At 37.6% G+C, this 24,820-nt stretch overlaps 1 protein-coding gene across 1 annotated transcript in view; it reads left to right on the top strand.

Moving 5' to 3' along the window:
- Positions 1-24,820, top strand: part of gpc6b (glypican 6b) — a 72,755-nt gene that overhangs the window by 39,321 nt on the left and 8,614 nt on the right. Inside the window, exons 5-6 of the mRNA XM_026296003.1 lie at positions 11,165-11,295; positions 11,959-12,102. Of these exons, the coding sequence (XP_026151788.1) occupies positions 11,165-11,295; positions 11,959-12,102 (275 nt within the window). The remainder of the gene's footprint in view (positions 1-11,164; positions 11,296-11,958; positions 12,103-24,820) is intronic.

Below are 24,820 nucleotides of genomic sequence, written 5' to 3'. Positions count from 1 at the left end.
AGCATCCATTCAGACCAGCATATATTTGCTCCACTGACCAGAGAAGACAAAATATTGGCGGAGATGAGAATTAATCCAACCAAAGAGTGAGAAATCCTTTAAACCTAGAAGCTGAGCCCCAGACGGCAACGATTTTTGCCCACAACAACTTCTCACTGCATTACTCAACTTGCAGGAAATAGTAAAGTTCAGCTTGTGAAAGAACAGGCCATGCAGTTCACACTGACCACAGCCTCAGCTTCATTTATCCATGACGTGAGTGTGAGGCAGAAAGAGACTGTTGTGGCATTGCTAGAAGCAAGCTGAAGCAGATGTCTGTAAGAAGAGCAGCTGCCCTGCCATAGACTCCTCAGGAATGTAAACTGTAAATTCATTTGCCATTTTTGACCTTTTCTACTGCACTTTTTTTGAGAGGGCACTGTGACTCGTGTACAGTAAATGATGAAAAATTGTAAATCGTAATTGTAAATATTCATGTATGCATTTGCATTCATGTGATACATGGTTTGCATATGCATCTCAGCAAGCTTCTGCTACTAACAGCCTTAGGTAAAATGTACTTGTGCATGTACTTGTTTTGTGTGCCCTTAATTAATTAGACAATCAAATAAAATATGAACGAGAAATTTAACCTACAATACAAACTAAGTGTAGGCTCCAAAAGTCCAGTGGCACATTTAAATATGGCATTCCAGGAAGCTCTCCGTGTCATTATACATTAATTTTAAAACGTGTTGTTGTTGGAACTAATACGGCTATAGCTCCTGAGGGCCATCTAGTTTGTAATTTTAATATCAAGCATTTCCTCAACAGTGTTACTAAATATCTTCATAGTTTAGTATTGTTCATGCAATACCCCACTGAAATGGGCATATGATGATATACACATAGACTAAATAGAGCTTATGAGAGAGAGTATTACTGCCTTAATGTTACACAGAATAAATCCAGGTAAATCATCCAGTAGATTAAATGGGCTCTGCTGAGTAGCCGGTCTCTAATCCATTTGTTCCCACTGGAGAACAAATCCTTGCTGACCTTTCCCCATCCCACTCCTAAAGACAGGATTTGCTCAGTTCATAAATTATGGAAACAAGTGCTACAGTACTTTAAAAGCAGAAAGTGGTATTCCCTCCTGCAGAACATTTGCTGCAAATACGAGAATTTCATTTACAAATAAATTTGCAAAAAAAAAAAAAAAATGCTACTTTCTAAACATGTATTTACAAAAAACCATCCATGTGCAGTTTAGTCAGATGAAGAGTGGGATTAGATTTTAATTACATGAATTAGCTGTCAGTCTGTTCACCGCACCAGAGAGCTCTATACCCAATAGGGCCCACATGCCGAATCCTCTGGGATATATGCAGCATTACGCTTTCTGCAGAAATCATTGGATATCTCTTTCTAGATGAACACTTTGATAGTGTTTACTCGACTTTCTGTTGTTTGAAAACTATTTGGGTTGGGAAGTGTTTTTGTTGAAGAATGTTCTGAAGTAAGCTGTTTTTAACCATTCTTGATGTTATTTATCAAGCTGTCCGTGTGAATTGATGTCTCCTTCCTCTCAGGTTATTTGAATATCAGTCACATGCTGTGGTGATGAATATTGTCCTCTGCAGTTTATGCCCTACACTTCACTATCATTTTTTTTGTGCTGACAGGTAGTCGGCACCTGTGATGGCACTTTTTTCAGCGAGATTTGTACTTGGCTTAAAGTCATTCTTAAATGCGCTGGTTGCACGTGCCACGTCTTTATTCCCAATCTTGTTGCACTCGTATTTACAGGCTGTTGCTGTTCTCTCTGGAGAGGCATGTTACCACACTGGAAGTGATCTGCATCGATTCTATCTGCTCATTTCTTTTTAATTAGGTGATTTGTTTCACTTGGTAACTGGAGCCAGCCACAACCTCACTGTTTATGGAGGTTCAAGTCAGCAACATATCCTTTTCTCTGTGAAAAATTCCTCATGAATAAAATATTGACTGAAAAAAAAAAAAAAAAAACCTTCCCACTAACACACTGTGAATGGACAGCTCATGGCTGAAAATCAGACCACACAAACAGACCAAAATATTTTTTCCACAAGCGTGCTACAGGGTGAATTTTGTGCCTTTGCCAGCATGAATTCAAACACTGATATATCTCACACCTTTGCACATTACCATAATTAAGGCAAGCTAATACTCCTTTCACACCTACAGGGTGACAGCACTTAAACATGCATTGGCAGGCAATCTTAATGAGTCAACGCAAATCATCCAACCAGTGACCCTCCTCCAAACTGGAGGTGAATGTGGTTTAAACAATGCTCAGCCTTAGTTAAAAGGCATTTCAATTAAGCACAGGAATTTAATTCAGTGCTATTAAGGTATAAAATAGATTTAATAGACTCTCCAACTGATCTGACAAAGAAAGAGCCGGCCATAGAGGATACGAGTGGGCGAGTAAAAGTGAGCAAGTGCATTAAAGGAACTGCTGATCTCTGTTTGATACTTACTGTACGTAATGTAATTACATATGGCCCTGCAGTGTCAAACTTAGGTCTCTGAGAATGGTGACAGCCACAGATTAATCTACAGTCTGGCAACAGTTGCCTGTAATATAATCTGTGGTCGAGGAAGCCCTCAGATTCCAGCTTTACTGTCAGTAAATGTAATAACACCACACAAGAAAAACTCCATTACAAGTAAAAGTCATACACTGAAAATTAAAAGTATATAATATGAAAATGTGAGTATTTTACTATTGCACAGTAAAACATTAATTGTGTTGCATTCGTGTGTAATTGCTAATTAAGCTAATGTATGACATTGGATGTATTGTATCACCAGCTATTTTCTGCTTTATATACTGTTGTGTAGTTTATAAAAATGCATTAACGTAAATACTGTGTTTTGTATGCAAAAGAATACAATTTTATTAAGTAACTGGCACTTCCAGTTGTTAAATAATAATGAAGTGAAGTAAAAAGTTCAATATTCCCTTTAGTAATACAGTAAGACAGAACTAGGCTACAAGGAAAAGTGAAAATTTGTACTTTGAATTTGAACTTAACTACAGTTCTTCAGTACAGTAATTACCTAGTGACATTCCACCACTATAAGTTATCAGTTTTATTGAAAACATAAAAGATAAAGCCTGAAACTAGTGAGAATAGTTTGCTCTGACTACTTTCTTTGAAATAAGGTCTTAATACTACTTTTCATCTGTGCACAATGTTCAGTGTAAATGCTGCATCATTAGGACGCCACTTAAAATCTGGAGCCTTTTACCTGAGTTATATTGTTATGACGATGCTTTATGCTTTCCCTGTTCTGCATTTTGCATCACCAAGGCTTTACTGGGTGACCTTGAAGAAAAAGAAAGTAAATGTCTTATATTTGATGTGTCAAATAATTCATCATATAGTGCAACTAGAGCTACAGTGGACTAATAAATTGGAGTGCGTGAACTTCTGTAAGCAACTACAGGTCTTTATATTTAGTTGGCATTTCACTCCCTCTTGCAACACCCACAACTGAAGAAATGATGTTTAATTGAACATGTAGACTTCTCACGCAATTGGCCATCATTATTTTTGCTTTGTATGGGGTCCAATCTATATTGTAATGTGAAAGGAAAATTATCATCAAGTATACCTGCAAAGTAACCGCATCCACTGTTCTATTAGTGCTTCTGCTTCCACTGTGAGGTCTGAATTTCTACCCGGAGGATCGATGCTTTTGTACAGCGGTGATTTAGAACAGTGGTGCCTAAAAGCCATTTCACCCACACCTCTGGAGTTAAATGGATTTATAATGGTTGTTTTCACTGTCTAATCTTTGTGGCTTGTTTCACCACCCATGGGCAAAAAGCCTAAAAAATACAAAGCTGCACTGTAAAAAAAAAAAAAAATCAATTTTCCAACATGCAAAAATTTTTGGATTATATATATATAAGATTTGCTAACACCACACAAAACTTCTGATAATGGAATAAATAAAAATAACTCCATAATTCCTTCAATCTATCGTAATGTGTAGATCTCTTTGCAACATATTATCTGATCTTAAATACAAAAGACTTTAGGATGTGAACATAAATAAAACTGCTTAAATTTAGATGAGGTCTTGTCTTTAACATGATGACCCCGAAGTTAGATATGAACTTAGAATCATTAACCAGGAGGGTGTGACAAAATCTGATTGCACTTAACAGGAAACATCTTAAGTACATGATGGTTTTAATATGAATGGAGCAGTCTGTTTTAAGAAATTGGTTTTGATTTTTACACTGAGGTAGATATTGGTCACCATGATGATTCTTCCTCTTCATACAGGCCATGAAATGATCCCATACTGAAGAAACAGGGCACAGTAAAATATTGGGACAAATCCAGAGTCTGCTGGGAGCGATAACTTTCTGGAGTCACTGCTGGTTGCCTGGCATCTAGCCCTTGCCAAGAAATAGTCCAGCATAGGCTATGACTATTTTGTGTGGATTAAATAAATGAAATGTAACATGAATTAGTGAACCTTAGTGGTACTGGAGGGCAGGCTTTGTTACTGTTGGGCAGAACCAGACTCCATTCTCTTTGTGCCTGTTTTTTGTGTTGAGCTAACTGGCATATTTAACAAATGTCTCAACAACATCGAATGATTGTATTTCTCAAAACATTTAACTGTTTCGTTAAGTTCAGCAAAAGCTAATACAAGGCTTCAACAGTTATTGAGCTCAGTTGGAAATCTTTAACCTGACAGTCACATGATACATAACTCTGCCACATCTCAGCAAAGAAAGATTGTTCTTTAAATACACAACTTCGGGAGTTTTTAAATTTTGTTTAATTAAGATGACTTGAAAACAAATCAGAAAATCTAATCTCTTAATTATGTTTTTAACTTGATCATTCTCATTAGATGTTATTCTTGATACAAGTAAAGCTATGTAATTGTCTAAATCCTTATTTTCATATATTAGTGTAAAAACCATGAAATCTGCTTTTCAGACTGGAGGTAGAGTGAATAGAGTGAATATATGAACAGAAAGCATACTCTCTGTTGTGTCTACAGGCAGTGAGACCTATCATTGTCTTTTCTCGGATGTGCTTGGCTGTTGAGCATGTCCAGATCACATCTGAACTTTGTGGTGGTGGTGTGCTCTCTAACAAGTGGCATTTACAAAGTACTAACACGGATGCTGTTTGCAGGGAGGAGGATGTGTTCTGGAGGTATTAATGGATGCATTTATGGGCAAAACAGTTGAAACCCTCTTGTCAGCGTCCACATGCTGAAATTCTGTGACATTTCCAACTCCATTAGTAACACGAGCTGCTTGTGAATGGCTCATTATTGGATTATGCTGCTCAGTTTCATTAGCAGTGTAGTGCAGTATCAGTGCTGCTCCAGTATGGCTTTTGCATTATAATAATTGAAAAAGAACGATGATGGATGTGGTATGTTTTATTTTTAAACAGCACTAGGGGTCTGCACTATGACTGTTTTTGAGACGTTTCAGTCATTAGAAGTAAGGTCAGAGAATCACCATAATCATTAGAATTGATCCTCGGTAGATCATGAATATTGGAAGGTTTTAACCAAAGTGGTTGACAAACCAAAATTCTGTCCAAAAACCTACAGTCTGAGCATCATTTTAAAAGCAGTCAGCTAAGAATGACTTAACTTTGGGTGACACTGCTCCAAGATTCCCATAATACTCCAACATCATAGGCACTTGTGCTTATTATTATTATGTAGTGAGGTAGAGCAGGATGTGTTTGACACTGATCTTTTAATTCAATATTTATGTGTATGTTTAAAGTGAGGTTATTTTTCACAGCAGAACACAGGAGCTCTGGCAGAACTGAGCTGAATCTATGTATTCACCTGTCATCATGCTGGCAGTAGTCACTGTGTGTGCATGACTGCAGGTCTTTTTCATGTTGTCCACCTTACTTTATTCTCTACATCTTCTGGGAAATGCCTTGTTGTGCATGTTCTATATAGTCACAGAATGCACTTTGTAATCCTTGTATCAGAAAATAATACTTTTTATAGATTTTTATAGATTTTTCTCATTTATTTGATCATTGAAAGTGTACAGAAGCAAGAGGAAACAAGAGCATAAAGAGAGAGACATGACATGCAACAAAGGTCCCCTGGCTTGGGGTTGAACCGTGGACGATGCAGTTTTCTGGTATGCGCAGCAAATTCTACAACGTAAGCAGTAATATGTTGTTTGTCCCCATTTTGAAAGAGGAAGCAAACAACAGTCTTCTGTGTCAAACTCCTGTTTCATTGACCCATCCATCCACCCTGACCACATCCCAGCTTCCTCCTTTTCTTCAGCTTAATTACTGTAGCAAAAAAAGGTGACTTAACAATAAAGAACAATTACTAGTAAAATAAGATGATGACTTAGGGTTGTATTTTTATGGGAGAATAGCGTTGGCATGTGCTTTAAACATTCAGCCCCTAGAAGCTCAGAGAGTACCTGTGATATACAGTTTTATCCTTTTCTGTAACCGCCTTTGAAAAGTCACGGAAAGTTCACAAAGACACCAGCATTACACCAGCCCTTCGTGGTAGCCATGGAGAGTGGTAGGCTGTTTAAGTTTTTTTTTTTTTTTTGGTTTTGTCTTTGCTTTTTTATAAAGAAATTATCATTTTGAACATGCTTTTAAATTTTGATTTAATTAAATTAGTTATTTATGGTGTGTGAGTGACGTATCATTATTAATGCTAAGATAAAGGTTGAAGATAAGTGTGTGTGTGTGTGTGTGTGTGTGTGAGGGTGTGTGTGTGTGTGTATGTGTGTGTGTACATGTAGGGACTGCATTTTTGATCAGTACGAAGTTTGACCAAGGGACAACATGCATTTTCTACCATTTCATATTGCACCATTAGCTGGTTGACTGAACCACAGATGAGCTATGCTTTACAGAATCCAAATTACACTAGAGCCATTTTTCATCCTGTGAAACTCTTCACAGCCAAAGAGCCATAGATGGTCCTGTTCACTTTCCTTATTTGTCCTTGTCTGCTGGAGGTTGCCTCTGGCTGACATAGCCTGAATTTAAGTGAACATCAATCTCGATAAAGAGGCAGAGCCCAGAGTAATATTACCTCCTGAGACTTTTTTTTTTTTTGCTGTTTAGCCAGACAGCACAAATGAGCATGTTTCAAATCACAATCTGAAATATCAACCTCTAGTATGAATCATGCTATTTTTTCACAGCATGATGTCTTTTAGTTTTAAATGTCTGTATCCGCTAAAGCACAGTATCAGTAGTTGTTTTTAAAAACCTCTGCTAAGAGAGGACAAAATGCCTCTGTTTTTATGGCTGTGTTGTGATGATAACAAGATTTCCTCCGGCTGGCCGGTGGCCTATCTCAGTGCTGTAAATGTGATGCGGGGAAAATTTGGCTGAGAGTGGCAGTCAGGCCACAACGGACTGGACTTCATGCACTCTTCACAAATGAGAGTCATTAATTTTCTATATAGGTAGAGTTTTTCACATGCATTGCAGGAGCCGTCATGGGACAAAGTCGTACCCTGGCCTGACTCGACCCAATCAGCACCACTTCTCATTCCTGTGCTCACTTCTCCTTCTTTTTCTTCTTCTTCTCTCTCTCTCTCTCTCTTTTGTCTCTCCCTGCACTCCCTCAGTTATGTATAAAGACAAAGTTCCCGGCTCTCTGTGTTTGTTGAGCCCATCTGATAAGTTGCAGATAAGTTAGTTATGTTGGAAGGATTCGTCTCTGATGCTGGAGGCATGTCTTTTTTTCTCTTATAATGAATAGGTGCTTTTCCCACTTGGCTCCTTTGACCTAAATTTTCAGTCCTTGCATTTGACGGTTTTCATGCATATGCTTAAATTTGGGGGGGGGGTTATGTGTTTGTTATAAAGTAAGCAGACACACCTGAGGCAGTTGAATGAATTTACATCATAACGGGATTAAACAGCAATCTGTATGGCTGTGCCCCATTCAAATAGTTTTCTGTAACTACAGGAATAAAAAGAGACAGCATTCAGCCTTAATTGGAATTTACTGCAAAGAAAACTATTATGATAGCAGATCAGCATTAATGCAAATAGGCAAGTAGTAGCAAATTTCAATTTTTCATTTGATTTCTCTGCTGGTGCAGGTGTTATGTACACTTCCACCATATGGTTGCACAGTGGTGCAATTTAAGAAGCTACTGTAGAAAAGAATTTGGCACTGATGTATAGTAGCCTGTATATTAAAATCTCAGCTAGTATCACAGGCTATTTGTAATCCACAGTGTAAACAAACAGAAGAGCTCTTCAAAGGCACAGACTTTGACATAATTGGAAAGGAAATGGAGCCAGAGCTGAGCTAATGTTTCCCAGCTCTTTTCCTCTGCCATTAGTGATCTCAAATCCCAAAAGAAAGAAAGGCTGGACAGGTCTGTTATCAAAGAGGAGGAGTGTAATTTGAATTTTTTTTCTTCATGTACGGTATTTGTCTCCTTTTCCTGCTTTAAGTCTTTGACTACCATTTGCATCAAATATTACAGTGTTTTGTTTTTGTTTGTTTATTTTGTTCAGTTGCGGTCAGTTGTTTTCACGTTTCGTTATACAGCTACTGTCTCCTGTCATTGTTTTTTAAACTGGTCTTTGATATAATATCTGTGACAGTTTGGGAATAAATTATATCATTCTCATGTGAAGAGAGCAGCAAACCAAACAAGATCTATAAGATAATCCTCAAAAAAAAAAAAAACAACAAGAAGGTATTTACTGTATTTTAGTGCATCCTAAATAAACAGTTAAGGTACTAATAAGCATGTAAGAAAGTATTGTTTCAGCGGTCGCCCAGTGACAGGATGACCCGATTTAGTAAGGCGGTAATTGTAGAGTCATTACGACACCCTGCTGGTGAGGTCTTTCCCTGGGAGGTCTGTGGATGGAGAAACCTCTCCTGTCAGACTGTCTAAGTACTGTCTTCAGGTCTCTGACATCCTAAGTTATGAGTTAGTGGTTTGGTGGTGTCCAAGTCCCTGTGGCATGCCATTCAAATGTAGAACTGCCATTACAGCATTAACATTATAAAAGCTAAGAGGTTGAATGTACTTTAACACTGTTAAAGGTATTAACAGTTCAACTAAACATTAAACAAAACTGAATTATTCTGTGTGCAATATCTTGTTTTAAAGTGAGCAGAGATGTTAAATGAAAGTGAATACGAATGGACTCTGTGGAAGTGGAATTGGAAAGGGTTCAACAAGACCTTCTGGTCTGAGCCCACACAGTGATATTAATAAGCCACTGACCTTTTACTAGTCACTGCCTGAAGGGGATGTAAATAAGTGCTGGGCTTTTAAAAGTTCTATTAAATAAATGACTCATCAGTGCTAGTCGTTGCATGCAGCGTAACAAAATTTTGTTGACTTGAATGAATAGATCTACATAAAAATTGAATTTGCCCAAAGAAGAATTCATGCTTCATAAGTGTGTATTGGAGGACTGTGAGAAGTCAGAGGTAATTGACATTAGGCTACTCTATGATAATCAGAAGCAAAGACACAATAGTTTGCTTTTAAAAACTATGACCTTCAATGAAAGATTGTATGAAAAGATAGTTATTTTTAACATTGTCCTTTTTAGTTGTCTGATTAATTAGTTGGGTCTTTTTTTACTATGAAAGATGTATGTTACCGTTTCCATCCATCAGTTCAAACTTAAATTCAGACACAGTGATATAAAACACAAAACCAGCAAGTCTTCACATGGTACAACCTGGAATCAGTCTTGGTTTCTCTCTTCTTTTAGAGCTAAAAGAGTCGATACAGCTTTGTTGCATTTAATGAAATTCAAATAAATAGCACTGTCGTAGTTAGGGCTGGGGATTAATAGGATTTTATTGACTCTGAATCCATCTCTGAATCATTCTATCAAAGCCAGATAAAATCCAGTTCTGAATCCCTTATTAAATCTGTTTAAGCAAACTTAAATTGTTTTGTGTAACCAAAGCAATACCTTCGTTTTTAAGAATCTAGATTTTTCTCAACATGTTAGAAAATACAAATGGTGATGGAAACAATTCAGTTCAATTAAATAAAGAACAGATGTTTTACATGCAGAATGAACTTAATGTTACATGAAGGCCAACTGGTTTTTGCACTGCTCCTGATCAAAAACTCTGAAGTCACAGAAAATCAGATCATTCGTCCTTCTCAAGCAATCAAAAATAACGCAGGTTCTTACTTTAACGGCAGAAGTTTTAACAAGTTTTCAATTGTTTTGCTGACTTTGGAACAGTTAACTTAGTCTGTCATATTTGTTTACAACTGTATTTTTATTAAAATGTTACTGATATGTAATATGTATCATTTGGTAACAGCAGTATTGTTGACTTATTATGAGTTTGTATACATCACTTTTTTATTTGCCAGTGCCTGTAGTGTCAGAGAAGCCAGAGAGTGTACACTAACAGAGAAGATGAATGACAGAGGAGGGATTCGTTTGGCCTTGGAGCTCTGTGAATCCAGTTATTTTTCCAACTTGCAACCAGATATAAAATACACTCAGAGATTCTGCAGTACTGACAGAATCAATTGATGAAAATATACTCACCACTACGTTTTGGAGTGCATTTCAAATACAGAAAATACAAGGAAATAGGGGGGAAAAAATCCACATAAACAAAATGCAAGCAATTATGAAAATAAAATAAAATTAAACCCAATTTATGGATGCTGCAAATGCACACAATAGAAATGAGCTCCAACAGAGTATATAATAGCTTATAGAGACATGAGCTGAATCCTTTATGCTTCTTTTTTATATTTGTGTTTTCTGTAAGTGCAGCTAATTCCTAAATGTGTAATCCAACTTGTGCATGTGATTTCTTCCTTGTTAATGTCTTAAGTTGCAGAGCAGTATGTGCTTTCTAATGTTAACTCATATTGGACCAACTTAGATTAAACTTGACAGGAATGTGCCACTAAGCTGCACATCTTACTAAAATCACTTCATTTGCAAAAAAGGAGAAAAAAAAGTGGCAAAATTGCTAAATTAAAAGGTTATTTTTGCAGATGAGTGTGTCAACACTTAGATAAGCAGTAAAAAGTGTTTCTTCAGCTAAATGAGTGTATATTTGCAATGCTTCTGTCTTCACATATTACCTTTTTTTTTTTTTACCACTGTTATGACAGATGCCATGCTGCTTGTGGCGCAGAGGCTGGAAGGACCTTTCAACATTGAATCTGTCATGGAGCCTATTGATGTCAAGATTTCAGAGGCTATCATGAATATGCAAGATAACAGTGGCCAGGTTACATACAGGGTATGTCAATTACATGTATTCCCCTCCTCAGCCATCTCACATGTCTGTAATTGTCATAAACTGAAGAGCATGATGAGGGAAGCTTGCTGTAAATCATAGTGGGCTGTGGTCTAAGGTGTGTAATACAACACGTTCTAATTATGTCCAAGTTTAGGTCTTGTCTTTGAATTATATGTTTCAGTTTGGTCAGATAATCTTAGTTCTGCTAACAGTAGTTAATGTGTTTCCTGTGTTTTACTGCATTTTTCATTGCCCACAAAATTGTAGTCAGAAAGAAAAAAAAATGGAGGCGGTTGTGAAGATTTTTTTTTTTTTTTCTTTTGCCTACACAGTTTTGGATGGCAGTTTTCATTCAAAACTAAATGCCCCGTTGGCTTTCCTATGCAGCAGATGTAGTTTTGTTGTTGTTATGGTAAGTATATGTGGTATTTTCCCAAAAGCCTGTAAAAACTTAACTTTGTCTTCTTAAATGGCACTGGTCACAGCCCCTAGTTGAATCACCTATCAACATAGTTACCTCAGCGTGACATAGAGCACAGACATGTCGATAATGTGGGGTTAATGCATCACAAGGCCTTAACAAACAGTATGTATTCCTTATTTTTTGCATCCAAAGTAATTTATACCCCCGATAATTAGGTGCCCATGTTTTTGTGATTGCAGGTTTTTCAAGGCTGCGGCCAGCCAAAACCCGCAGGGATGACTAGGTCTACCCGTGGTGTTTCGGATGTGTTCAATGCCCGTTTCAGGCCCTACAGCCCAGAGGAGCGGCCTACCACTGCAGCTGGCACAAGCCTAGACAGACTGGTAAGCACACAGAGCCAGTGCTGCTGTTTTCAGGCAAGACACTGCTTCAGTGTAAACATCATTTGTCTTTCTGACTTGACACTGTTGATTAAAGCTGGTGATTTGCCATCACAAGCCCCTGGAGCCGGAAATTAATTCTTTGTATTTGTCCTCCATTCAGAGCCCTCTATCGATTTGTGTTTGTTAACGAATCAACAGCTTTACCCCAAGAGGGCAATGGAAGGTGTAGAGCACTGCGTTCAGTGCCCTTCTCATCTCTGTGTACTTAGAAAACAGAAAGGAAGGGAATGAAAGAAGAGATGGATAGATTTTGTGAGGATGACCATATCAACTGTTTGCTGTAAGGCATACCTGATGCTTGGATTTCCATCTCAAACAACCCTGAAACCTAAAAGTCTCTATGAGGGTAAAGGTTAACATGGAGCTGACAGTCTAATTCAGCTGAGAGACAGTTCTCATCATGGATTACCTTTGCAGTCACAGTAACCATCCTGTCTCCTTTCTAGCCTTTTCTCAAAGTCAACCTTTTCATATTGTATCTCAGGTATTCTGGTATCTGGAGCTATTTATATCAGAAACACCAAAAAATAGGTAGATTTTTGTTGTACTTGAACATAACCAAATGTATTAAATTTGTTTGGAGCAGCATTTTTCTTCCGCAGTATTTAAAATGTGGTAAAACAAATGTCTTAGTGCTCTCTTAATGATAGGTTATTTTGTTAATGAATACATAATTTGAAAAGCAGCAGTTTTTCCATCTGGCCCTTGGAAACTCACAATAAATGAGTTATTTGTTTTATTCAGTACTAATTATGTACTTGCCGTTTCATCCTCCTCACATTTTGATGTCTTATATACAGCAGTTGCCTTTTTAGTTTTGCATGTCCATCAACAATTTCTTCCAGCTACACTGAATTAATTAAGATTTTTTGTTTCCCTGTCTTTATGCTGCAAACCAGAGGATTGTTTGGAATGCAATGCAACACAGTGTAAGGTTTACATTTTTATACTCATATTGTACTTATTTAGTTGTTTCTATTGTCAGGTCCAGTTTTATGCATAATGACTACAACCAAAAATGATGCTTTAATATTAAGATTGAATATTGTGGATGAGAGTGCATAGGGCTGTATTCTATGCATTGTGTGGATTTACAGTAAACACTGTGACCTTTTAATCCCAGTGAGATGCAGTAGCTGGTGTGCTGTCACATTGGATTCAGGGTCACATGTATTTTGATTTTTCCATTAGTTTATCAAGGCCTCCAATGCAGAAGCTCTTCAGAGGTTATAATGGCCACCAGTGTGTGTTATGGCATTAGAGTATCAGCTGTTAAACATGATATTTTACAGCTGAGTTGTTAACTCCACAGAGATTGTTGAACACATGCCATGATGTCCTCAGCTAGTTAAGATTTCTCTCCAGAGATCCAACATGAACCTACGTCAACCACCATATCTATTCTAGACACCTTCCAGTCCAAGACCCTCATTGCCGTAGCTAATAGAGTCAACTCTTCGTGGAAACCAACCAATCAGCAGGTGACCTGTGCTGTCAGAGATGGCAGAGGGGAGAGCTGTGAAGAGCTAGTGGGGGAGTGTTGCAGCCAGCATCTGCTCTAATGGTACAGGGACATGGGGACTGCAGACTGCTCATGAATAACTGGGCAATTAGCCTGCTTGGAGAATCTTACACAATAGAGATCGGTGACAGGGGCTTATATTTGATGTACGATAACTAGACCAGTGTGCCTGAGCAGAAAATTCCATTATCAACATCAGTGTCCCCGAAGGATTCATGTTCATCATAGTGGCCAGAAGAAGCCACAAATCAAATAATGGCATTTCTTTAATGTACTGTAAAGGGTGTTGTTTGATTTCTTGAAAATTGCAGTAGAAGAAAATTTTTGGTTTGTCTTTTGGCTCAGTCCAGCCCTCAGTCATTATTTAACCAGATTTCAGCTAAGAATCAGAAGTCTTTAGAGTCCATTAGGAATTTCAGTAAGCTGTTGAACATTTTTTACAATATGGCATTTCAAATAAGAAACTAGCAACAACACACATATTAAGCTGCAATTACAATATATTAAACATTCTTGAGGCCATTTGAGAAAACCCAGACAAGCTGTAAATTCAGTGATATTTTAAGTGATATAATTTGCTAACAAACCTTCGCTTTTTACACATCCACAGACAATAGCGCAGCATTACAGTAATAATTGGGAGTTGTATTTCGGGAGACTTGGTGAATATTGTCTCTTCTTTTACTTTTATTTTTTTGTCCCGTTATCTCCTGAGGGAAATAATGGTTCTTTGACTGCTAAATGCTCCAGTACGTTCACCAGGTCACTAACTTTGTCTGTTGCCTCAGGTAGTGCGTAATGGGCTTATCTGAGCTTTTTCACTAAAAACATCTGCCTGCTGTAGCCCACAGATGGATTACTGAGCAGGCCTACTGGGCACAATCCCAGGGGCGTAAGAGGTCAAGGGGGTATTGGTGAGCACTGTTAATGTTTCTTGTATTTCTTGTTTTTTTTACAGTCTAAAAAAAGCAAAATGAGCACAAACAGACACAAATAAACAGTGATATTGACATTATTAAATACAACCAAAAAGGCTGCAAAGAGAGACAGATCCAAAAAAACAGATGTGAAATTGCCACAAATGATGATGAGAGTGAACAGAAACTAAAACCATGGTTTGAAAACTGCAGAAATGCTCTATAATGATGAGGGAAACTGCGGTCAGATGATAAACCTCTGCTGGTCCATCATTGGGTGACCCCTTTCACATAGAAGTAGTCATGTGATCCATTGCTAATATAAAGTATTGATTAGAGCTGATTTAATATGCAGTCTGTTGGAGGTTTGTTAGGTGCATCAAGCTAAAAGTAATGCAGCCTAATGCAATAGTCAATAAATAAACAGAACCTTTGGTTTATGTTGACACTGTTTTAGAGAGGCGTTGATCCAGTAGCATGATCAGTCACCAGTTGTTAATGGAAACAAATGTTTTCTTGCTCAACTGAAGTTGATCAGTCCACCGGGTTATACTGAGTTAATAATAATGAGCTGTAAATCTAAGTGTTAATGCTGTATTTCTTACCCGCACTATAGATAACTAAAGTATTACAGCACCTGTAAATGTAAGATTAGGTTTATTGAGTTTGGACTACATGATGAAATAATTAACACTGTTAAGAGGGGAGGAATTGAATTACCTTGTTTGAGGTCTTTTTTAGATACCACACACACACACACACACACACGCACACACACACACACACACACACACACACATGCTGTGAGCTCAGACCAGCAGTTTACCTCCAGCTGCCAACTGTATAACACTGGTTGCTAATACCGTTGTGCATTTTTGGTGTAAATTATAAAAATAAAATAACTATGAATAAAAGAAGTAAAATACACTTGCAGTAATCACTGCAGACACTGTTTAGGAAACAGCTCTCTGCTACAAATTTTGTATCCAGTATCTACCATCTTATATACTGTATATTCTTATATTTATGTCTTTTCTTTACATTACTACCAGGAGGTTGATTTACCAGTTCACTACATCCAAATATTTCCTGTTGATTTGGCTGAAGTTTCATAAGGATAGATTCCATTTGTTTGGGATATAAACACTTGAGTAGTCGCAGTCAGCAGCCGGTGTAATTCCTCACTGCCACTGTATCTCTGTGGTTCTTTCAAGCTAAGGTGAGACAGGTGATCAGTGGGTGGAAACCAATCCTATGTGGAAAGTGATTTATGAAATGCCATTAATTGTGTGTTGTTATTTATGAACCTAGGTCTTTCCTCTTTCCTTCAATATGGCAGTACCTCAGTGGGTTGCTAGTAATCTTTTTGAAAGGGTCTTGGGCACTGAACAAATACTTTTTTGAAGACAGAGGTGTTAGTCTGCAACTTTTGTGACTGCAAACTTTGATTGTGTTCTAAATTTTTTTCATGCCCTCCAATGATAAAATACTTACGTTCAAGTTTAGGTTTTGCCCACATTTAGGTTGTGCAGCTCTATGGAGTCCTGACACACCTGAAACATATAACACTAACATGCACATTGCACTTAAAACCGCTGCCTGTTATTGAGTTTCCATGCCTCCATGCCGTTCATTAGGAATAGGTGTAAAGGTGTCAGTCTTGCCTAGGAGCTGCCTCATACAATCATTAGCGTGGTGGAATTTGTGTGTTTATTCTGTAGCTGGGACCTGGTTCCCTGTGAGAGCACAGCATCTTTTTTTCCATTCACTGTTCCAGCACAGAATAATTATGCAAGATGGTGACACTGCACAGTGTTGTGACAATAGTTTAAAGTGTCCTTTGATAAGAACTCCTTGTCTGGGTTTACTGCTAAGTTTGTGAGGCAAAGAATGTGCAAAGGATGAAGGGGAGTGCCTGTGTTCTTTTCTTCTGTTGCCTATAGAGGAGCCTGGAGGAGTGGGCCCATCTCCAGCTCAATGAGCCATGACTGTTTAATTGCCTGACATTCTGTCAGAGCACACACCCTCAAAACTCTGAAAGAAATGGAGATTTTAAAGTCCAAAGAGGGGATGAAGGCACAACAGACTGTCAGGCTCCAAGGCACATTAAAGATAAGAGGTGGAGCTTTTAATTTGACATTTGTAACAAGTTTTGTGCAGTGCAATTTAGTGCCGTTTTATTAGTCCTTTTTGTCTCTCGTGTAATACGCAGTTCACGTTTTATCAGTATTGCACTATAAACAATGAGCTAATGACACAAACAAGACTAGACTGTAGAATCTGTAGGGAATACTGTTTGTCAAAAATGAATCCTTTGATCTATGACTACATCAACAAATGGACTGCTCTTTTTTCCGTAGCTTTCAGGAGATGCTATCTGAAAGTCAATTAGATCTATCAGACACATTTTTTAATATTTAAGTGATTAAGACATCACCAGTGTCTACAAGGTTATTCATGTGCATGCTCTCAGATCATTAATGAAACTAACTCCAGTCAGCAATGACCAGCTCCAACATCCTAAATCTTTCTTCACCAAAAAGCAGCTAGTTTAATTTATGTTTATGTTAAAGACTGATTTAGTTTTTCAAAAAGCAAAATTATTTAGGTTGGTTTTCACCAATTGCCATTACAGTTTGCCTCAACTCATATTAAACAGGGTCATATTGCAACAAATACAGCAATTTCCAAAATTAGTTCCTAGAAAACAAAAGAGGGAGAAGAACCTATTTAAGTTCTAATGATTGATTAAGCAATATAGTCCCTTTTTACATTACAAATGATCTTTATATAATTAGATTTTCACCAAAATGTATATATATTTTCTGAAATTATACATGTTTCTTAATATTCAAAATAGACATACATTTTTCATATATCTTCCAGGGCACAGTTGGGATAACACATCAAATGGAAAATGTATAATTGTCAATAAATTATAGCTCCTCTTTCATCTATGGAGATGTGATGCTATTCTCTGTCTCTCTCTCTCTCTTCTTGTCTCACCCTGTCAAACATTTTCTGTATTACTGGGTAAAGTAAACATTTCTGAAAGCCAAAATCAACAATCAGCAGTAGCTATCCAGCACGTATTCAGGCACACACTCCAAGGTTAGTCTAGACCTGCAACAGCAATTCCCAACACCTGCTTGAAACAGAAAAGCACTTTACAAAATATTGAGGAAAATACTCTTCAGCCAGACTGCTAGGTTTTTAAAGCACTCAGTGGTTTCTAACCTTTGGTCACAAGATAAATATGAGGGATTGCATATGGATTAACAAGAGCAATAAAACTAGAGGTGGTTGGTTGTTTAGTTAGTTAGTTAGTTAGTTAGTTAGTTAGTTTACTTCATCAGGCCTCTGTTATTCATCTATCCAAATATAGCAAACAGAGACAAAGAAATCCCTTTATGGTTGAACTGCTGGAATTTGATTGGCTAACCTTGGCATCCCATCCACCCAATTAATTGGATCATGATTGTTATGGGAACACATAATTACCTAGTGGATTTTTTCATCACAAACCACACAGGAAAAGTTAAAACTCCCCTGGTTTAGCACTCTTGTAACTTGGAATAATTACTTGAGTTTGATATGGTTTTTCCACAAATACATAAAATCACCATAAATCTTAATTACATCTACTCCATCTCCCTCATTGAAAAATACAGCATCAATTAATATGCATTTTTTTTCCTATGAAAAGTTAAACTCCAGGCGGCACAATGGTGAGGTGTATTTGCTGTCATCTCACAGCAAGAAGGTTTCGGGTTTGAATCCATTTCATCATGGTGTTAGGTTAATTGATGACTTGAAATTCCCCATAGGTGTGAATGAGAGTATTTCTCTATAGAAGGAATAAACTGTAGATACTTCACGTTAAAATATCTTTCTTATTGTATGGGTCTTGGTGGTTAAAGGTGTGTACATCGCATTGAGCTGGATATTGATCCATGAATAGCATCTAAACTAGTTGTGACATCACAATACTATAGTCCTACAAACACATCTTAAACTAAGATTTAAGGTGAGCTCAAAGAATCTTCCCCCTTGAACAGATGAAAGTTAAAACAGCAACAGCAACTCTGCACATACATTATTCTGAAACATGAAGGTCAACCATTCAAGTGAGACACTGTAACAAGAAGCAAAACACATTTTTGTGTCGCAGTGGATGTCAAAGAAAATAACCGAAAGGCATCACTTTTGCTTTAGCATGAGATCAAGGGCAGTTTGTTGTGCATTATATCTTCTGGTGTGTAGTGTTCCTTATTTTAACCATGTGCATTTCAGTACTCAGAAAACAGTCAAGTAAAAAGGAAAAAGGCAGTTACTGTAGTCCTCTGGATTAGCCCTCTCAATAAGAAAAAGTGGCAGCACGGTGGATCAATGCTTAGAATTGCTACCTCACAGCAAGTAAGTTTTGCACTCAAGTCATGGTTTCCCCCATGATTTTTTTCCCCTCCTCTAAGTACTTCAGTTTCCTACCATAAGGGCACGCAGGGCAATACATTCCTGTTAGGTGTGAGTGTGTGGTTGTCTATATTTGTTAGCTTTGTAATAGGCCAGTGACCTGCTCAGGGTTTTTCCTCTCTTAGCCAATACATGACTCAAGAGCAAATGTGTGAGGAGTATGCTCAAACAAAGGAAGATGATTCTGTGAGGAATATGACTGAATGAATAAAGCTGTACAAAAAGGCAGTTTTTCAGGTGGAAGCTAACAATACCGCTGCATTGTCCAGAACAGTCTCTCAAACTGCATACTAAATCTTTTCTATGTATAGTATGTCCATTATTCTCACAGCTGGTATAGTGTATAGGTAACTTGTGAGAGTATAACATGAAATAACTGAATATTCATGGACACTCTTTTTTCCTCTCATTCTTTGCCATGTTTAGTAGGAAAAGCTGCGTAAAACATCCTGTGTGCGGTTTGTAAAGTTAGTTTTCAGGAAAAGACACAACCACTCCTTTCCCAAAATCTTGACCCTGGCATTATATTTCTGCAGTCCAGGAACATGTCAAGCCACTGAAACATTCTTGTTTTGGATACAGTTTAATGGAAGTAAAGTGGGCCTATCCACAGCTCCATCCTGTGAGTTGTTGTCTTGCCCTCGCCATGCAATTGTGGAGATTCCACAGATGTTAACATAACTCGTACTTTTTCTAAGACCACATAAAAATAAATAGCCTAGTGTATATGTGGCATTCTCCAGGGCATTGTTTGAATGTAAATTTAACAATCCCCTAAGCTGGGAGTGGCTCTCATGTGTTGTAATGTAAATATTTGACTGTTTCAAATATACCTTTAAATGTGAATCCCCTTTTTCCCCAACACTTATAAACCGGACTGAAACAGAATGTTTTGTGGAAAACAAAAAAATGAACTGAAATTCTTTTAAAATAGTGAATTGGTAACTGATGGTCAAAACATAAAGAGCTTACCAAAGCAGATACAGGGCCCATGTAACCATGTAGACAAGTCTCTACAAGGACACACAACGCCTATTGTTGTACTCATGCATAATAAAAAAACAGACACAGTTATGACTGTGAGCGTTCTCTGTTCCCTGAAGAATGAAAGTCTTACCTTTCAGAGAGGGAAGCGAGTGTATCTAAATGAGTAGGAAGTAGAGCCCCTTTTTCATCACACATCTGTCACTTCTATCAGGAGGTAAGGAATATTTAAATAATAGGCCATGTCTGATAAACATGCAAACAGACCTATCCCATAGCGACACATCTCAATCTGGCTATCAGAGAATTGGGGTTACAGCTATGTACTACATCAAAGTGTTATAACCTTGGTCCTGTAGTGAGATAAAGACACCACACATGCTGTATCAAGCCAAATGGTGCGACAACCCCAGAATACTTATCCTTCACAGTTCACTGTTGTCATTCGCAAGGCAACACTAGCAATGTTGTCAAGGAGACGGACAGAATAAGAATGCTAGGCCTTACTGCTAACTGGGTGGAAAACAACTCATGACTTAATATAGGAGAGAAACAGAAGAAATAGGAATATTCACTAGTGCTGAAAAGTCAACAGATTTATTCTCAGAGACAATCTCTGTATAATTTTAATAAATATGCATGTGCCAATGTAGTGTAGAACAAAGGTTAACAATTCCAAGACCATTCCAGGTACTTGAATTTTAAATGCATTGCACAACTTCCAAAACCTGGTTTAAGGTTTTTCAAAATAATAACTGGGGTATGTGCCACACAGTCATTTGTGGACCTTATTACTGAAAGTTGTAAGAAGTGCTTCAAAGAAAGGTCTCAGGAGCCAGTTTGGAGAAGAAAGTTCTGCACCAAAAGTAAGGAATAAGAAACAGGCATAAACCAATTCAGCCCTGTTTAGAATACAAAATGATCTTTAGATGCAACCCTTAACTGATCCCATAACAAATGACATATCAATTCAGAAGGGCATTGCCAGTCAGACACAATATTTTTGCGTGTCATTGTTCGTAATTTCTGAAATGCCTTACATTGAGTTCGTGATAAGTTCTTTTATTGGCTGAAAGTCCAAAGGATGCAATTAAAAAAAGAAAACCAAACTGTAGCATGGAAGAAAATCTGCAGAGGACATCAGAGAAAACAAAAGGGGAAAATAATAACACATTAACAGGTGCAGACAAAGATGTGTGGAATCACAATGTAAACAAAACTAATTCCAGTATGTTGCTGTTATTTGCACCAGGATTACTAACTAAATCAAAAATACATCTGGCCAGAACAGCAGAAACTACAGATAGCAAGATAAAATAACCCTATTTATATGTATTACACAGATAATGTATTGGTCATCCAAAGCCTCAGAACAGCATGTATGTGAGAGAAAAAAAATCTCAACTATAACTTCAACTAATTTTCTCTGGGCTTCTCAAAATTCCTTGCTCGCCTCTTTTGATGTTCTGCAGTGTGAGAAACATGGGCCCTGGCTCTCCTTGGGTTATGTTGCCACATTGAGAGCATTTAATATTTCTAAATGCTGTCCATGGTGCGGCATGTCAACTATACTATGTGGTCATCCATTATCCTAGTGACATATGTTGTCAGCGCTTTCGTTATTTATAATTCTTGAAATATATTTCTGTGAGATTTTTATAGTCACTCCTACCTTTTGGTTTCCATCACCTATGTAATTACTTGACACGTATTTTCTGTGTTAAGTGGGTAACACGCTGATTTATGTTTTTGCCAAGGTATCAGTGAATGAATTTTTAAAGCCTTTCTCTTACAGTGGTCTGGATGCCATGTAATCTTTCTTTTGGTTCAAAGTAAAATTTTATAGCAACATAAAGAGAGGGTGAGGGTTTAAAGGTATGTAGAAATTTGAGCTATAAATGCATGTAGAATATATTACGGTTGCAATGCAGTTTAATCAGTCCTACCTTGAAATCAGACCTCATGCCCAGCAAGTAAAAAAGTTACCTTACTCTTTTTGGAATCTCAAGCAAGCCACAGGGGATACACCCCAAGGACTGGAGTAGAGCTTATCTCAGTATATATATCCCACAAAATGCAGATTTATGGTCACACTTATAAAGAAACATACTCTAGATGGTCACTTTTAGACAAACTGCTTAGTCAATTACATATGTTTTTTTTTTTAATCTAAATCATTTGGAAATGGAGTTGTGGACAGTTGGATGCGATAGTTGATGTAGCTGCTCTGGATGTTTCTGAAGTTGCAAATAAATGTTAATAAACCATAAAGATTGTTAATTAAATGAAGGTGAGCAGAGGGGGGAGGTGATCAGTGAGTGTTGCATACTGTAGTGAAAAATAATATCTCTTGTAATTGCTGAGCTAAATGGTTCAGTGTTATTGTTTTTGCAAGCTATAATCATGACAATAATCACTTCAACTTATGAATTTTATTTTTCAGAGGCCAAGTCAACCAGCAGCTACAATGCTAATACTACAATTTTTCACAAAGGAGATTAGAGATTTTATTGAATTTTTTTCATTTAGAGTCATCCAAAGCATTGTCCCGGAGGCTAATGCTGGCGGCATAAAGGCTCTGCTACTTTTCATATCTGTCAATACATTAATGAGGCACACTGGCCCCATTACACTCTGGACTGCCTGCTTCTCTGGGGAACAAGGGCAGCAGGGAGAGAGCAGGCCTGCCCGTGATTGCTCTGTTCTCCACAGAGTATAGCTTCCCTTTAATCATCACCCTTTTTCAACTTCTCTTGTCGTAGCCTCGGGCGGCTCTCGGGCACAAACTCACCACTGTTTCATCAATATTCTGTCATTTTTTTTCTCTCCATGGGATTATTGTGGGACAAAGTTTACTCACCACGATAAACCATAATGTCTCGCTAAACAGGTACCAGGGGACTGAGTAAATTATTTGTGGCAATATTGTGTAAAACGAGCCACTAAATATGCTCATACATATGCTCATATTGTATTTACAAACATCGACAGTATGTAAATCCAAAATGAGCTATGACATTATACAGTAACTGTCATTTAAAAGTGAAAGGACCTGATCATGTTGTGTGAAATAAGGACAAAAATCCAATTTGTAGCTAGCTGGCTAAGCTGGACTCTGACAACTGCTATTGGCTCGTGAATAATGAAGCCTCATTTCAAATTTACCGAAAATGACCGGAGATGCACCAGGTTTTTATTGTTTGGATAAACTTCTTCTTTTTCTGGTGCATATTAAAATATATTTTATTGACATTACTTCATGATCAAACCTCATTGAAAGAGACCAGAGTCATTGGTTTCTAATTATGCATGTCTCGTAACAACACAGCTTCTGCTATTTTTGGAACCAGTATTACGATTGCTTTTTTGTGTTCACCTTTTCAAAAGTATGCAGAAATTTGCCTTCATATTCAATTAAAGACATGATAAGTTATTTTTCCTACAACGCTCTCACTAAAGTATTGAATAAAAAGTGCATTTGACAACACAGTCAAAGTACAGCAGCAATTAAACATAATGCACTGAGCAATTTTGTCAATACACTGTGCAGTATTTCTTTAAGGGAGCACTTTTAAATCTTAAACTATGTGTAAGACTAATAAGTGATAAATATTCATTACTTTTGTTTATTGCCTCACTGGGAGCTTCTCCTCGGTTCTTGTCAGTTATAGCATTAAGATGGATCTCACAGCATTTCTTCTATTGTGTGAAACCAAGGCTGTAAAATCAAAACAAATGCAAAACAATAACCAGCTTTGAATAACAATAGAATTTTGCTATATGTCAAGTATATATTCCCAGGATGCAGCATAATAACAGTCTCACAGTGTTGTCTCTGATGGTGCTGTCACTGGGAGATATAAGAAAGATATGCACACTGCCCTGACTGAGGCTTTGTTGAGATGCCCGTGTCGAATCATGTTGCAGTATTATGCTGTGGCACATTTATGCTAGGACATAATCAGTTGCAATCAGAAGTTGAAGAAAGTGCAATGGCTTGCAGAATTATGCTAAAAATGGGCTTATATCATGTCACATGGTGTGGGCCTCAGCAGGATTGGGCAGAAACCACCACTGCTCTGTCATGTCAAATCAAATCCTAGTTTGCATGTGGTTGCACTGTTTTCTAACCATGGTTTGTGTCGCTGTACCATTCCCATCTGTGTGAGTCCTGCAACATAAACAGCTGGGCAGTGTCTTTCTGGTTTCATAGAAGTCACATAGAGCAAACATATTTGCTTCTGTTCTTTGTTGATGGATATTGATCGGGTGAGAAAAGCGCACATTTATATGCACTCTGGTAGTTACCTCGGCTAAGCAACACTGCCAGTGACCTTTGAGGTGAATGTCTCCAGACAAGGACAAAGACCTGATAAAGTGGAGTCAACTGGTACTGAAATTATCACAAAGGTCATTTACTTGTTATGCTTTGGGTTAGACAATATTGGTTCTGCTCTACACTTTTTTTTAATATGCTAAAAATGCTTTAGCACCAGATGGCAGGTCTTGGTTGAAAGAATCTGCTGTTTATGGATAGACCTGAACCAGCGAGGAAGGCTTTATGATGTGTTAGACACCACATTAAATACACCCTACGGACGTACACCCCAAGGGCCTCAGCCCCCTGATACTCGACACTGTGGCTGTTGAGCTGTTGACTACGTTTCCATGTAGTGCGCCCAGACTTAGATAGGAGAGTGTATTAGCTTTTAGGATTGGCTCAGTCAACAATATAACTCGAACAAGAATGTGATGAAGAGGC

The sequence above is a fragment of the Mastacembelus armatus genome, chromosome 21 (genome assembly GCF_900324485.2).
Source record: "Mastacembelus armatus chromosome 21, fMasArm1.2, whole genome shotgun sequence".
NCBI classification, from domain to species: domain Eukaryota; kingdom Metazoa; phylum Chordata; class Actinopteri; order Synbranchiformes; family Mastacembelidae; genus Mastacembelus; species Mastacembelus armatus.
Note: the sequence above shows the minus strand (reverse complement) of the source record. Positions and strands in the feature narration are given on the sequence as shown.